Raw genomic sequence first — 17358 nt, 5'->3', positions numbered from 1 at the left:
GAATAAAGCAAAATCACCTTCAACAACACTCCCACAACATCATATCCACTATAACACATAAATCTAGCCTATACATTAATTCATCACAATATTATTTGAAATGTATGATAATATAATACAATGTACCTATGTAGGCCTACTTATTCTAATTGAACACAAATGATATCTATTTAAATTACTGGAGACTAGAAGCAACTAAACATGATTTTTGAACAAATTAAAATTTGAAAAATCATTATTGAATTGAATAGGTTTATTGAGAGGAACTAAAGCTGCGTTTACACCAAAGTTATTAACAAAATTTTAATAACTCAATCCTCATTTATATTTTTGTTTTTAATCAGTTTTTAAATATCAAAATTCAAAATTTTTAGTTTAGTCATTAGTTTTGAAGTGGAAATTGGACTTTTTGAAGTGAAAGTGAAAACTTAACCTTATTCTTTTTTGAAACTTTTATTTGTAAAAATTTGGGAGAAGACAGTTTTGGGCTATGCCTGTTGTCTTCTCCCAATCATATTATATTTAATATATATTATGATTTGCAATTGCAATTCTCATAGATTCTATTAGATTGAACGAAGTTGACAAACACATATGTTCATCATTTGTATGATAAGTTATGTTCAATCTAATAGAATATATAAGGATTAAGTTATTTACATTTTTTAATAACTTTGGTGTAAACGCAGCTTTAGACCCATAAGCTCCATCTCAGTTTGAACGGAGATAAAACAGCTGTTAGTTTAAACCTGGAAAGTAGTCTAACAGGTCTAAATGAATGTGACAATATCAACAGGTGAACAATAATATTGAATCATAATTAATCGAAAAACGTGAATTGAATTAGCGTTTAAAGTAAAGCCTATGGTGCATATTGTCCTAAGAAGGTACACAAATTTGTAGAATTATACAAGTGGATTATTTGAGATGAATGCATAAGTTGATTGAGTTCAGAGACACAAATATTTTACAATTGAAATGAAGCATTCAATGATATTTTAGTACTGAGTTTCTACAACAATTTTCATGAATTTGGTTATTTTAAACTTGAGATACAAACTAGAAATTCAAACTTTACATGATACTAATCTCAACATGAAAATTCAGTCTATAACAACTAATGTGTGACATAATTTTAATCATTTTAGACACTCTTTTTCCAGTCCACTTCATTATTTGAATAATATTATTATTAAACGGAAATCCAAATTAAATGCTGTAAACTTTATTAAAACTTTATGAAGCACTTTTTTGATAGCCAAGGTTAATATGTCTTGAATTATCATGATCTAAATTTAGAGGTAGATCATAGAGTTAAGTACCGTTGATATTCACATCAGTAGATCACTGCATTCACATAATAATTGTAAGAAAAAAATAATATTTTTTATTATTAAGAGGTAAGAAAGCAACGAACTATGAAGTTTGTATCTTCATAAAAAGATAGTTGTATCTTGGCAGTGTAATATGTATCTTCATAAGAAGATTTTTGGCAGTATATTAATAATAATTGATTTGACTGATCACCTCACTAGAGTTTTAGACTACGTTTCATCATCTAAAACTTTAAAACTCTTTTGTTCATCTGATTTGAAGGAATGATTGAATGAATTTATCCACTTAAAAAAAACAAAATACAAAAAATAAACATTTATTACGAATTCTTTGACAATTCGGTAATTGAAAACTTAAACTAACCACATGAAATAAAATATTCATGGAAGTTATACAAATTGATTTCAAACGGGATTTGATACTAAAAAATAACTTAGACCTACATATTCTAAAACTATAACAATAATAAACATTAAATTAAAAAAATAGAGTTGGAGCCGATTTGGGCTTGAAACTGTGGCATTTTTCTGGAAGTGATGTTATGTTAAATGATTGAATAAATAAATATATTTTCAGTGGTGATTATTTTATGAGAGTAATTCCCAAAGATCTCTACTCCCTTCATCAAAATTGAATTCAATTTTTGAATTTACATAGTTCCTGACTTATCCTTCAGGTCACGTTTAGCGACACGATTGGTGAATCAGTTATTCGGTTACTTTTATTTATTCTGTTAATCGGTTACTCTCATTAATTCGGTTATTCTCAGTTATTCGGTTATTTTTCACCAAACACCTCACCAATGGATTAATAGCTATAGTTGCATTGCACTGATGTAATAAACTTATGTCATCACTAATACTGATTATATTGCTACCAATAAATTTCTTTTATTCACATCAACATTGGAGTATAAAATATTTCAAAAAGAATATTCTAATCCTTATTTTCCAAATTCATCATTTTGCTAACAGTTCACAATTTCTAAACATCAATATTCACGCTGTTCCCTTATTATTTCTTCCTATTGTATAATAGCAATCTCTATGTTCTTACATGATATACCTTCACCATCATTATAAGATGGTATAGGATGTTTCAACACCAACACATAAACTTATTTAAAAACCAAACGTTGGGTGATTTTATGGTTGATTTATTCATGACTTTCGACTTAAAATACATGGAGAGTTGGACCCGGTTGCACAAAAGCCGGTTAGTTTCAATCCTGATTAATATCACATGAACCAATTAGAGAAGTCAGTTTCAAAGATACGGCTTCTCTGATTGGTTCTCATGGTTAAAAGCCGGTTGAATTTTAATCCTGATTAATTCCTGATCCAATTGGAGAAGACAATTTCAAAAAGACGGCTTCTCTGATTGGTTCTCCTGGAATTACTTTTTACTTTCAAGAAGTTAGAACTAAGTCTTTTAAATATAATTTTGTTCTAGTATTGACATGTCACCAGTCAAATGAGTGTTACTCAAAAATTGATGTAATGTGACAATAAATAAATGTAATGAAATTAGTCAGGATTAAAATTTAACCGGCTTTTGTGCAACCGGCACTTAGAATGCATTCATTATTCTATGACTTGATATGATATTTATCCATGACTTTTGACTTAGGTCTACATGGAAGAGAAAATCAGAATACTTTCATGAATTGATTTTCTATGAATTAAAATATGAGAGCTAGTGGTATAATCTGTAAAACAAATTCAAAAACTAGACATCTGGGTATCTCAAGTGTTGACTCATTTATGATCTCAAAACTGTCTCATTCATGATTGAAAAACAATGTTTTCAGAACACTCATCTGTACCATAAATTTCACAAGAACATTGGACATATTAAATGTTGCTACATTAAAGATCGATTAAAACACTTTTATGATTAGATTATTATCATACAAGTTGAATTTCTCACTCATTCATGACTAATTTACAATTCATTCACGAACAAACTATGACGCATTCATGATGTAATTCGAAATTAATTATTTCAAGGCTAAGTTTCTAGGTCACACATCAAATCTTATGCAGCCTGCTCTCAGGGACTTTAGTAGCAGCTATTATGGGAACTCGGAATTGGAAATGTCAGGGACTAAAATGTAGATGGAATTTCCAATTCCGTGTTCCCGTAACAGCTAGTGGACACTTAGTTGATGCTAGTATTGTTTCTGTGTGTAGGATGAAATTTTGGCCAAATCTTCACTCTTTTATGATCAAATTACTCCTCATATTTATGATATGTGATTCTTTGAGTGCAGGTTGCGTTAGGATGAAATGTGGATATATTTACAACACTTTTATGATCAAATTATTCCTCATATTTATGATATGTGATTCTTCGAGTGCAGGTTGCGTTAGGATGAAATTTTGATATATTTACAACTTCTATGATCAAATTACGACTCATTCATGATTCAAAATTCGAAATCTATGATTTTAAGAGTCTATATAATTAATGATTGAACCAGCAATGTAATCATAAATTTAACAGCTCTACATTGGGTATCTCAACTGTCTACAAATCTAAATCATCCCCTTCACTTATTTATGATCAAATGATGACTCACGTATGATAATATGATTCAAAATTTATGATTTTAAGTGTCTGATTTATGTTTGGAGCATCAAATTTATCACAAATTCAACAGCTTCATACTATGCATTTCAATTAATTAATTGTCTACGAAACGAAATCATCCCCTTAACTGATTTATGATCAATATGATTCAAAATTTATGATTCTAAGTGTCTGATTTATGATTGGAGCATCAACGTGATCACAAATTCAACAGTTTTACTTCAGGCATCTCAACTGTCGACGAGTCTGAATCATCTCCCCCTTCTCCACCCCCTGCCATCCACCCATTCTTCTCCTCTCCCATTTGAATGTCGATCTCATTCATGGTTTTGATAGTTATCGCTGCCCCACTATTTTGTTCAGCTTGCATAGCCGCTATGGGGTTTTCGTACTGGTGTTCCCCAGGGTTCAGTTGACAGGGGTGAAACTGGAAATCCGAATACGCCGGGATGGTATCGTCTGCATCCATATTCCCGAATTTTGAGTTGAACCTAATCGTGTGGAAAGGAAAGCGACGGGCACAAAAACCGGGCATCCATTGGGGGGGACTCAGGGGTACAGAGGGTGGCCCCCCACGATACACAAACCATAAAATACCGACGACGGGGACCACGACGAAAATAAACGCTAAAAACATCCAGAAGGCACTGCCCAGTGAAGACGTTTGCACCGGCGAGTTTGAGGTTAGGTAGGTGACGTCATCGTAGTCGAAGATGGTCGCAGACGACGCTTCGCAGATGCTGTTTCTGCGCATGCGTGTGCCGTCTGCGCAGACGCATACGGCGGACGGGCGGAGTTTGTGGTTGCGGAGAAGACACATGCCGCCGGCTGATTGGCAGTCGGTCGAGTTTCGGCAGTCGTTGTGACCTGGAAATCGTCAAATATTAATAAAAAATCTGGTGTGGTACACTCACACAACTTTCCTTGCTCATTGATCTATAAGCCTCATTAACGAGGATAATTTAGGGAATAACATTATGCCGATTGGCGGCTAAATAATTAAAACTACGATTATACTATTGTGATTGTGTTCAGAGTACATTTTCCTTTGTTTGAATTATGAAATTATTTGAGGATTTTTCAAAAGTTGTCGAAACAGCTGTTCTACAAATAAAATATCGACATGTGTTCTTTTGAATAAACGGCTCTACCTACCTACCTCATGCACGAGAAGGAGGTTACAAAGTAAATTTCTCAAGGATGGGGTGTACCCCCTGTTGATTTCTCAGGGAGGAGACTCATGCCAGTTAATAGAGCTGATATATAACTATACAGGGTGTGAATTTGAAAAAATCGGTCAAGTCATTTTTGAGAAAATCGTGATAGAAATTTAACAAAATTCATTCTTCTCAGGAATATTATGGAGCTCCTGCAATTTTCCCAGAAATGAGACTCATGTCAGTTGATAGGGCTTATAAATAGCTATCTAAGGTATAAATTTGAAGAAAATCGTTAGAGCCGTTCTCGAGAAAACCGTGAAAACATGGTTTTTTAGTTATTATCCACCATTTTTTCCGCCATTTTGAATTGAATTATATTGAATTTCTTATAGTCGGATACTCATAGTATGAGGACATTAAGTTTAAAAATTCAAGTCGATCAGCTAATGAGGAATGGAGTTATCGTGTTCACAGACACTCACACACCCACACACACAGACCAACACCCAAAAATCATGTTTTTGGACACAGGGGACATAGAAACGTATAGAAAACATGAAATTAGGGTACCTTAAATTTTTTTGGAAAGCAATACTTTCCTTACCTATGGTAATAGGGCAAGGAAAGTATTAATATTGTCAACTATATTTCTAAATTTATTTATACACTGATACATAGGTTATAATATTTATGAATCATAAAGGCTCAGTTGCACAAGAGTCTGTCAAATTTTAATAGGACTTCAATACCACAGAAGCAATCAGAGATGCTTCTCTGAAATTCACCATCAACATTTTATAGACTTTTATGTACTTGGGCCCAAATACCATTCAATTATTCAACGATTTCGATTGAGAACCAGTTTTCAATCACTATGAGTGTGCAGAAGAGGTCAGCTGAAGCAATTGGGGCATCAATTGAGAATAATCAAGAACTGAAAGTCTTGTGAAGTGAACAACTGCAAGACTTAACCTATTTCGGACTATGTGTAACCTTATTTATCTATTCATCGACGAAGTCGATGTATTTTTTGTAAATATTGAATGACTAATAAAATTCTATTCTATTCTAAATTTGGGAGAGGAATAGCACAAGGTCACCTTATTTTTCTCTCCCTATCATTTTGATTATTCAGGCTTCTTATTGTGTGAATCAATAATAATCAATGAATTGAGTCTCATTAGATCAATTTAGAAACATACAAACAGTCAAATTATACATTCTTTACGGAACACAATCATAACGTCTACAGTGTTTACATAGGATCGTCTTCAGAGAAATTGGATCAATAATAATATTCTCTATAATGATTACCTTTGAGCTGCAACCCAGGATGCATAATTTCGAAGTGATAGGGCACAGTAAAGTGCTTGGGATGAATGCGAAATAGTTCGCACTTCTGGTAGGCTGCTCCATAGAGACCACATCTCCACACGTTGCCTGTCTCTATCATGTCAATATTCTCGGACGCCGAATCAGCTTGCACTAACACATACATGTAGTCTTCGAACAGGGTGATGTCCGTCGGTACAGCCTGGAAATTCAGATATAAAATGTATTGAGAATCGATATAATCGTAAGAATTGATTGAAAACTGTTACAGCAGACAAGAAACTTGTTAGAATTCGATAGAAAATGGTGGATTAAACTCAAATAGTTGCTCAAGAATCGAGATAAACGTAAGAATCGATAGAAAACAGAACAGACTAGAAAATCGATAGAAAAGTTGGTCAAATTCAAATAGTTGATCAGGAATCGAGATAAACGTAAGAATCGATAGAGAACAGTTATAACAGACTAGAAACATGTTGGAATTCGATAGAAAATGGTTGGTCAAACTCAAATAGTTGGTCAAGAATCGAGATAAACGTAAGAATCGATAGAAAACAGTTGGAACAGACTAGAACATGCTAGAATTCGATAGAAAATAGTTGGTCAAACTGAAATAGTTGCTCAAGAATCGAGATAAACGTAAGAATCGATATTAAACAGTTGGAACAGACTAGAAAAATGTTAAAATTCGATAGAAAATGGTTGATTGAACTCAAATAGTTGGTCAAGAATCGAGATAAATGTAAGAATCGATAGAAAACAGTTGGAACAGACTAGAAACATGTTAGAATTCGATAGAAAATGGTTGGACAAATTGAAGGAGTTGGTCAATAATAGATAGAAAACAGTTAGAACAGACTAGAAACATATTAGAATTCGATAGAAAATTGTTGGTTGAACTCAAATAAATTATTAAGAATCGAGATAAACGTAAGAATCGATAGAAAATAGATACGTTGAAAAATCGATGTGTGTGTAATCAGCCACACAGCACAAAATATTTAGATTGTACTTATTTTGAACTGAGGCAAGAATGATGAGTGAATGTGCATGAATAGATGATATATTGATAAATGAATGGATTAATGATGAACGAATGGATAAATGTGTGGAAGAACGAATAAGTGAATACCCACAGTAGACCAGTCAATATAGACATAAAAAATTAAATGGGGTGTGCTTGCAATTTATATTGTAGTTCTGATTTTTTAATATTTTTTATTATTTGGATACATGAGAGAAGTCCAGAACCAGTTTCTTCATGCAAAATTTACTTGTGCTAGTTTGTAGATACAGGGTGGCCCAAAAACCTCGTATTTTCGGTACATTTTCTAGTTTTCAGCTATTTCCGCCATATCCAGTAATCGGACAGGAAAATTTGCTCCCACCTTTCTCTGGATTATAAAATGAGATTATTCAGAACTCTCTATCACCAATGAATACTGAATTATGAGTTTTCAAAAAAGAGTAAAAATTCAAGAAAAAATCAATTCTGATGAATTTCAGTTTTTGATCAACAATATAGTACTACACTTCATTCTTCTCGGCTCGTCCAGGCGGTCCAAAATCATGAATCATAAGTAAAATTCGGTCAAAAAATGGAAAATTTATTGTTGAGTGCACTCAAGCCCATATTCCAATAAACAAAAAATGGCCAATTTCTATATTCAAAGCTGCATATCTTGTGAAATACTTCTGAGTATGGAACTAGTGAATGAATTTATAAATGAATGAATAAATAAATAAATGAATGAATAAATACTCACAGGACTAGTAAACACCTCTTGCCGATTACTCCCGTCGAAGGAGGCTCTCTCCACCTTTCTGGTCTGACTGTCGACCCAGTAGATGTGGGCGTGAAACGAGTCGACGAATATGTCGGACACTTGCTTCAAGTTGGTCGACACTATTTCGAGCAATCCCGAGCCACTTGTGTCTGCTCGGTAGATGGCACTGAACTGGATCTTGTGTGCTAGACGCTCGCTCCAGAACATTGTTCTGTCGAAAAAAAACAGAGAAAAATGTTTAAAATAGATTATTTTTGAGAAATACTCTGAAGAAGCCATCGTTTTATTCGTTCCAGAAAATTATTTTGTTTCCAGAAAATACAGAAATAGGATGTGTATTTCTCTACGGTGAAGTCCACGTTATAATGGCAGTGAAGGAAGAGAAATAGGGGAACAGAGTTGCCTATTCTTGGCCTTGCCACTGCCTTCTATAGAGAATACTGATACAGGTATATCTGAGGCAATATTAACTGTTTATTCTTGTTTGAAATAATCAGAAAATACATTTTTCAATGATTAAATGATAAGCTTTAATGATTGAGATAACAGATTTTGGTAAAATCAGTCTCAAACTTGGGAAAACTAGCTGAACGATATTGAAAGGATAATTCATCCTTGACTGAAACAGCTGAGACCTTCGTCGTCTGTGGAAGGTAAAAAGTAAGTGAGTGATTCTGTGGAAAATGAAAATATCGCATACCCGAAATTCATAAGATGACGTATAGGCAGTTGTAAAATATAAAACACGATCATTTGAGAGAATTATGTTCTGTCATGGCTCACTCTATCTATAGTAGGCTGTGGTTCTGTTTATCAATAAACTAGTAGTTCTGTGAACAGTAGACCTCACGCAGTATTCTCATCCACAAGTACCAGATTGAAACTATAGACCTTATGGAAATACAGCAATAGACTGGCTTCTCCACACATCTGTGTAATCACTTGTCAGCTGACGTTTAGCCAGCTGTACAATATAAACACAATCCCTTTAGAGTAATTGTGTTCTGTTTATCAATAAATCCTATACTATTGAACGAGCAATTTCTGTTTTATATGTTTGTATTTCACCGGATCACGAAAACTGCTCAAACGATTCTCACGAAACTCAGAATATGGTAGGTTTATAATACAGAAATCCGATTCCACTAGGAAATTAGAAGGATAATTTTCAATCATCCTTGGAAAAACAGCAGATAATGATCATTTGAAGTGAGTCAGCGAGTTCATGTGTGTGGGACTGTGTCAAAATTATTGTAACTCAGCTGTTGAACTTTTGTAATCATTCAATCAGGTACTCAGTGCCGGTTGCAAAAAAAGCCGGGTTATTTTCAATCCTGAATAATTCCGGTAGAACCATCTTTTTGAAATGGTCTTCTCTGATTCGGTTCACGTGAAATTGATAAGGATTGGAATTTGACCGGCTTTTGTGCATCCGGGCCTTTGTGAGGGAAATTTTTGCATTCCTCTGGGAATTAATCTCAATTTCCTGTGATTAGATAGAACATTCCTGTATGAACTATGAATGTTATTATAATTTCTTCTCTCGTAATAAATATTTTATGCTTTTGTACTCCAGAGCGAAGCTCGGTCCCCGATATTAAAAATAACGAGCAAAGCTCGGTGCCCCGATATTATGTGGTTAAATCAAAACTTATGTTTATCTACGTGGAGATATGAATATTCAGATCATATTATTAAGTTCAATAAAAACTTATGTAGGCCTATGTCTACCTGAAGATATGATAATTTGATTTTGATTGAATGTGCAACAAACCTAGTGACAGGATCAACAGCCAACGCCTCGATATCCTTGGCCGGATCGCTCTTGTAAAGCCGGGCGTGGGTTCGCTTCTCGAAGTTGACAGCGGTTATCTGTGTGGCTGCCTCCACTACGTACACGTTGCCAGTGATCCAGTCGATTGCCAGCCGACTTGGCCGTATGATGTGGGCTGACCTTATCTGGTGAAGAAAACAAAAAGTAGAAAATAGAATATAGAAAACATTATAGAACAATGATTTATTATTCAGGATATGCCGGGCAGGATAGCTGGATAGACTAAGGCGTTGCATCCTTCAGTCTGCCAGTGCTACCTGGACGTGGGTACGAGTCCTGTTGATAGGCATGGACGTTTAATAATCTCATAAATCACCCTAGTACTTCTCAGCAAAAAGCAAAAAGCTCATGTGGGTAAGCACACAATAAATTATATCAAAATACAGAAACTGTTGTTTTCTGTAAAGTGTGAAGTTTTTAGATGGAAAATTTCTAGTTTCAATCAAAATCTAGACTTTTTGAATAATTATTAATTTACTGTTCTGGATTTTTTGATTTTAGGTTCTAGTAGTATCTGTTTGATTCAAAATTTGCTCTTTTATCTGAGTATTGAAGAGCGTAAATTGTATTTTGAAAATTGAAAGTGACATTACCTACATTTTGATTTGGACAGTATAGTATAAATTGGAAATGGGACAGTTTTGGGTATGAGTCTGTTGTGCCTTTCCTCATGTTAAGTATTTGTACACAATTTGATAAATGAATAGATAAATACAATAAAAAATCAAATTTCCAATAAAAATACATAAGACAGGATTCATTGTGGGGTGTGCTGGAAGAATGACAGGATAGAAATACCTAGCCAACTATGTTTTCTCATGATATATGAAAAAAGTGAAGAATGAAGGAAAAACATGATTAAAAAGGAAAGAATGGGAGAGAAAGAGGGGAAAGAAAGACAAGCAAAATTTGTAAGCGAAGCTTCTTCCTCTTCTTTTTCTTCTTCTTCTTCATCTTCTTCCTCTTCTCATTTGAAACCAATATTACGAAGGACGAAGGAGACAAAACCATTGTCTCAGCTCAGCAGTTGGGAGCTGATAGGACTCCCAGAAGTAATGGATATAAAAATTTAATGAACAGTAAAAAAGTGCTAATCCCTGTTTGGCAGGTTGCATAATCCACGCCGTATTTCGATATTACAGTCATTAATATTTTTGAAGCTGAAAAATATAATGAATATTATTGAATGCTAAGACTGCTGAGGAGGGAGAAGGAGAAGAAGAAGAAGAAGAAGAAGAAGAAGAAGAAGAAGAAGAAGAAGAAGAAGAAGAAGAAGAAGAAGAAGAGAAGAAGAAGAGAAGAAGAAGAAGAAGAGAAGAAGAAGAAGAAGAAGAAGAAGAAGAAGAAGAAGAAGAAGAAGAAGGAGAAGAAGAAGAAGAAGAAGGAGGAGAAGAAGGAGAAGTAGAAAAAGATAAATTACTCATCTTTCAAATGAATTCCTCCGTTTGAAGAAGGAAGGAAGGTAGAGGAAGAGTAAAGCCGGGTCAAGTATACCATCAGTCTCTTGCTCAAGCAAAAGACTGATCGTTTGGTTCAAGCAAAAGACTGATGTAAAATTGCGTCCACACGCATCCGTCTTATGTAATCCGTTTTCCTATTTTTGTACTCACGAGCTCAGTTCTTGATATGTTTATTTATTTGTTTATTTATTTATAAATAAATATTCATACAGGCTAACTTACGCCCAAAACGGTTCCAATTCTAATTTTTACAACAGTCCAAAGTATCTAGAGGTTATGTGTCACTCCAATATGAATTGTGATTTGAGATATGGTTCATTGAGTCTGAATACAGTGAATTGTATACGGTTTACAATTAATATCCGGTAGATGAGTGAAAATTATATCGTATTTTTTCTCTGATTCAACCGGATAATGCTATATTCAACAACATGATGACAAAAATATTACTGTTATGCTAAATGGCTTTGTTTACATGTCATATCTCAAGACACAGAGATTGTAAATGGATTGAAATTTTGTAAATAGTTTTCTTATCAGCAATATAGAACATCTTAATATATCATGATAGTGAATCATAATATCAAAACCAAATTCTGAGAGTATCATGAGAATCAAGAAAGAAAAAAAAGGGTTTAAGAATGGTGTTATTATACAATCGATAAAAAAAAACTTGCTTATTTTCAAGTACTCGCGAGGCATTTTATTAATTTGAGGGCGCTGAATCCGAATCTGAAATCACAATTTCTCTATGTTCATTTTCACGTGATTTAGGTTTTGGTGGATAGGCAAAAGACGGACGGTTTGATGGAAAAGGATTCCCGGCCGATACATTTTAAGTTTGACGACTTAATCTTGAAGACCCATCCGTTTCACCGTCCAGACGCAACGACTTACATGCTCCGACTTTTGCTTCGACGAAGAAAGACGATGAAAGAGGAAATAAAGAAAAAGAAGTAGAAGAAGATAGAGGATGAGAAGTGAGGAGAAAAGGCTGTCGAGAAGGAGAGGAGGAAGAAGAATGTGATGGAGGAGAAAATGACTGAGAAGAAGAAGCAGAAAATGACGAAAAAGGAAAAGTAGTGAGTGAATACGAGAGAAAAGAGCAGGAAGAAAGAAAGGAACGGGAGACTGGGAGGAAGAACAAGACAAAGAAGAAAGAGTAGAAGGGGAAGAAGAGAAGAAGCATCAGAAAGAGAAGGAGGAGAAAGAGACTGAGGACAAGAAGCAGGGGAAGGATATAAAGATGAATTCAATAGAAGTCAGAGTGAATGGAAGAAGATAAAGAATTGATAGTAGGAGAGAAAGAAGAAGTTGATGAAGAAGGGAATAAAGGGAATATAGGAGAAGGAGAGAGAGTTGATGGAGAAAGAATGAAGGAGGGAAGAAAAGAGATGCAGGATCGAGTTGAATGAAGACAAAGTGAGTGAGAAGAAGATGTGAGGAATGAGAAGATGGACGAGGAGGAGGAGGAGGAAGAGGAGGCGGAGGAGGAAGAGGAAGCTTAGGTGGATGAGAAGGAGATGAATGAGGATGAAGGAGAGGTGTGAGAAGACGAGGAGGGGGAAGAGAAGGAGTTGGTGGAGAAGAAGAAAAAAATAAGAAGAAAATAAATAAGAAGAAAATAGAGAATAAGAATAAGAATAAGAATAAGAAGAAGAAGAAGAAGAAGAAGAAGAAGAAGAAGAAGAAGAAGAAGAAGAAGAAGAAGAAGAAAAAAGAAGAAGAAGAAGAAGAAGAAGAAGAAGAAGAGAAGAAGAAGAAGAAGAAGAAGAAGAAGAAGAAGAAGAAGAAGAAGAAGAAGAAGAAGAAGAAGAAAAAGAAGAAGAAGTAGAAGAAGAAGAAAAAAGAAGAAGAAGAAGAAGAAGAAGAAGAAGCAGGAGATGAAGAGGGAAAAAAAGGAGAAGAAAAATTCCTCATTGAATAAGAGTAGTCTATTAGCGATGAATGTGATCTCACCATTCGGCGATTATCCATAGATATCTGGAAGACACTGTCGTTTGTGGTGGTTGTCCAGTAGACGTATTTACGGGCAACGTCGGCTGTCAGTCCCGCTACGCGCGCCCTGTAGTCGGGGTCCGAGTGAACGATGCCCAGATAGGAGTGCCAACCCGACATGGTGCGAATCTCGTTGTACACAGAGTAGATGAACTGCATTTCGCCACCTGAACAATTAAAAAATATTGAATATTTCTGAATGAATGGATGAATTTTATTTGCCAAAAACAAAATACAAAATAACTTTTCAAAAAATAAATATAAGTATAATGCTACTGCACTTAAACCAAGATACATACATTTATTTAATTAGAAATAATAACGAAATGATATCCTTTATTCCTTTATATTATAAATAATAGTTCTAAAATGAAGATTCAATTTATGATCACATGCATAAGTACAGTAGGTGAGGCAAAAACACCGGCAAAAGGAAGATTCCTTGTGCGCCAGTGTGAGTCGTAACAAAGTTATATTATAACAGAAATAAACAAACCGGAATAAAATGAATTATAATGAGAGAAGTAATCTATCGATCCTATACTATTAAACGAGTAACTTCTGTTTAGATGTTTGGATGTTTAGATGTTTAGATGTTTATATGTTTGTATTTCACCGGATCTAGGAAACGGCTCTAACGATTCTCACGAAGTTCAGAACATGGTAGGTTTATAATTTAAAGATTCGATGCACTAGGTCTCATTCCTAAAACAAATTCGCTGAAGGACATTAGAAGGATAATTATTATTCATCCTTGGGAAAACAGCTGATAATAATTATTTCGTCGTCTGTTGGTGATGGAAGTGAGTGAGCGAGTTCATGTGTGTGGGACTGTGTCAAAATTATGACTCAGCTGTTGAACTTTTGTAATCATTCAATCAGGTACTTAGTGCCGGTTGCAAAAAAGCCGGGTTATTTTCAATCCTGATTAATTCCAGTAGATCCATCTTTTTTGATTTGGTTCACGTGAAGTTAATCAGGATTAAAATTCAACCGGCTTTTGTGCAACTGGGCCTTTGTGGGGGAAATTTTTGCATTCCTATGGGAATGAATCTCGATTTACTGTTATTATAAGAATAACAATGTTTATTTCGCCAAAATTACATAGTTACAAAACATGAATGATACATACAAAATGCATAATAAAAATGTAAATTATAATAGATCTAAATGATTTGGCACAGCCAGCAAAGTTAAACTTGTGCGCTAGCTATTATTATTATTATTAGATGGAACATTTCTGTATGAATGTTATTATAATTTCTTCTTTCGTAATACATTTTTTATGCTTTTGTACTCCAGAGCGAAGCTCAGTCACTGATATTAGACTCTGAATTTAACAAGGATGGTAATAGACTATATCAATTCATCTAGTTTTTCAGCAGGAGGAGGGTGATGAGGAGAAAGAGGTGGAAGAGAAGGAGATGCAGGAGGAGTAGAAGAAGGAGTAGGAGGAGTATGGGAAGAAGTGTTTTCAGAGAAAATTCATAAAATAAATAAATTTATGTATCGTAGAACTTGAAGTGAATCTAGTTGACTTGCAATACTAACCTTTAGCCTTGCAACTCATGCCATTCTCCCTGAGAACATACTCTGGCGCCTTGCATGAACAGCGGAATGCTCCGGGAGTATTGGAACAATACTGCGAGCAATACTCCTCCGTGGCACACTCGTCTATATCCACACACGTCTTAGCATCACCTGACAGCTCGAAGCCTTGGGGACATGTGCATCTGGGAAAATATTCAGAAAAATCGATTTTATAGAGATCAATGAAGAAGCCAACTTGAATGAAAGGCAATATCATAGTTATATACGGTATTTGATGGCTGTTACTACTTTATTTTTCATTTGTTTTGTAAATTTCATGAAAAATTTGACTATATTCCTGCGCAGAAATGAAGTAGTAACAGCCACAAATGTTACTACTTTATTTTCTATTTGTTTTGTTCATTTCTACGCAGGAATATAGTCAATTTTTTATTATTGTAATTGCAACCAGTGAAGAGAGCATGTTAAAAAACGTGCATTTGAGAAAATATTCAGAAAAGTCAACTTCAGAAGAGAATGAAGGAGTCATTTTCTGGGAAGCGACTGGTTTATGTTCGAATTGGATTGAGGAGAATATAGTTTCAGGTTTTAAACTTTCCACCCCACTACATCAAGGCCATGAATAAAGGCAATCATTCAATCCATCATTGAATTATGAAGAATGTAACAAAATTGTATAATAGCTTGGAACATTGCGGTGTTTTTTGGTAAGTATTACTTTTATAAAAATGACCCTTGTAGTTTTCCCTTTTTGTGTAGTTAAGAAGTTGATATTGTGGTAATTATTCATATTGAATGAAAAAGACAGAAATTGTCAAATACCACAGATTTATTGATACTTCGAAAGACCGGTTTCGGTTATTACACCATTGTCAATCTCTGATAAACAGATAATGGTGTACTACACCATTATCTGTTTATCAGAGATTGACAATGGTGTAATAACCGAAACCGGTCTTTCTAAGGGCCGTTTGCACAGTTTAAGTTTAAGCTGAAGCTTAAACCAAATCTGGATTTTTTTTGGTTTAAACTGAAATTTCGTTTGCGCAGTATCAGTTTAGACTCTGTATTGAGTTTAAACTCTAGGAAAGTTAAAACCTCCAAAACAGGAGGTTTAAACCAAATAATTTGGATTTACTAGTCATCTGTAAAATTTGATGGGGAAACAGCTAATAGTAAATTATTTTTCAACGTTTTATTTTTAATGCTTCTATAGACAATGAAAATTATTAAGGTTATAGTGGATCATTATTGATAGAATTGACAGGAATTGATAGAAGTTTTCAATGCGATTGATGAAGATGACTGTGAAGAGATTTTGGAACAGAAAAATTGGGCAAAAAACGAATCATTTAAATTTCTGGGATCATAGAGAATTTTTCTAACGGTTTTGCTTGAGTAAAGCAAGTGCCAATTTCGTATTTGATCAAATAAGCCACTTGATAGAAAATAAGACAATTTTTATCAATGATTTTTGATTAGAAAACATGTTTTTAATAACAAATAACTGAGATATTTTGCTTTCGAGAGATTTCTAATAAACGAGGAAGACCGTAGTAGATTTAAGTAGATTTTCATAACAAAATAAGGTTTTTATCTTACATTCTAGATTATATTTTTTGGTACCAACTAAATAAAGTTTGTTTCTAATAGTAATAAAGCATTTCATCATTTTTTGAATAATTTCTTGATCGCTTTTCTCTTTTATTACCGTACAGCTTACAGCTCTGTGGATTTTGAACCAGGAAATAGTAGCTACATAGCCTCAATTCACTAATGGTTTGTAAACAAATAGCAAATTTCCTGTAAAAATTACCCTTCCTGATATTATAAACGATGACATTCTATTACCAACTCAACGCTAAACTAGTTTAACTTAAACTGGATTAGTAAATGCACTGAGAAAACCGATTCAAGTTTAAACTTCCAGATTAACTTAAACTCGATTAATTTAATCGAGTTTAGCAATCTAAACTGTGCAAACGGCCCTAAGTATCAATAAATCTGTGGTTTTTGACAATTTCTCAGTCTTTTTTATTCAACTTGTAGTTTTCTCTGGATTTGATTGAGGCAAATTACATGAATCCCACAAAAGCTTATGACTTACAAAGATTGTAACAAAATTGTATAATAGCTTGAAACAATATAGAGTTTTCTGATGAGTATCACTTTGATCGGTAGTTGAAAAAATGACCCTCATAGTTTCGTTGCAAACTGGATTGTAGCATATCACGTAAATCTCACAGAAACTTATAACTTAGGAAAATTGTAACAAAATTGGAAAATTACTTGAGACAATGTGATGTTCT

The 17358-nt window shown here is 34.1% G+C and overlaps 1 protein-coding gene across 1 annotated transcript in view; it reads right to left on the bottom strand.

The window, feature by feature from the left end:
* Window positions 1-1450: 1450 nt before the first annotated feature.
* Window positions 1451-17358, bottom strand: part of LOC111052579 (vitellogenin receptor) — a 66081-nt gene continuing 50173 nt past the window's right edge. The window contains exons 22-27 of the mRNA XM_039439358.1: window positions 15050-15231; window positions 13460-13665; window positions 9981-10165; window positions 8186-8417; window positions 6402-6621; window positions 1451-4794 (exon numbers count right to left, since the gene is read on the bottom strand). Of these exons, the coding sequence (XP_039295292.1) occupies window positions 4127-4794; window positions 6402-6621; window positions 8186-8417; window positions 9981-10165; window positions 13460-13665; window positions 15050-15231 (1693 nt within the window). The 3' untranslated portion in view covers window positions 1451-4126. The remainder of the gene's footprint in view (window positions 4795-6401; window positions 6622-8185; window positions 8418-9980; window positions 10166-13459; window positions 13666-15049; window positions 15232-17358) is intronic.

This window comes from Nilaparvata lugens, chromosome 12 (genome assembly GCF_014356525.2).
Source record: "Nilaparvata lugens isolate BPH chromosome 12, ASM1435652v1, whole genome shotgun sequence".
In the NCBI taxonomy this organism is placed as follows: domain Eukaryota; kingdom Metazoa; phylum Arthropoda; class Insecta; order Hemiptera; family Delphacidae; genus Nilaparvata; species Nilaparvata lugens.
The sequence above is the reverse complement of the archived record's forward strand: the minus strand, read 5'-3'. Positions and strand labels throughout refer to the sequence as shown.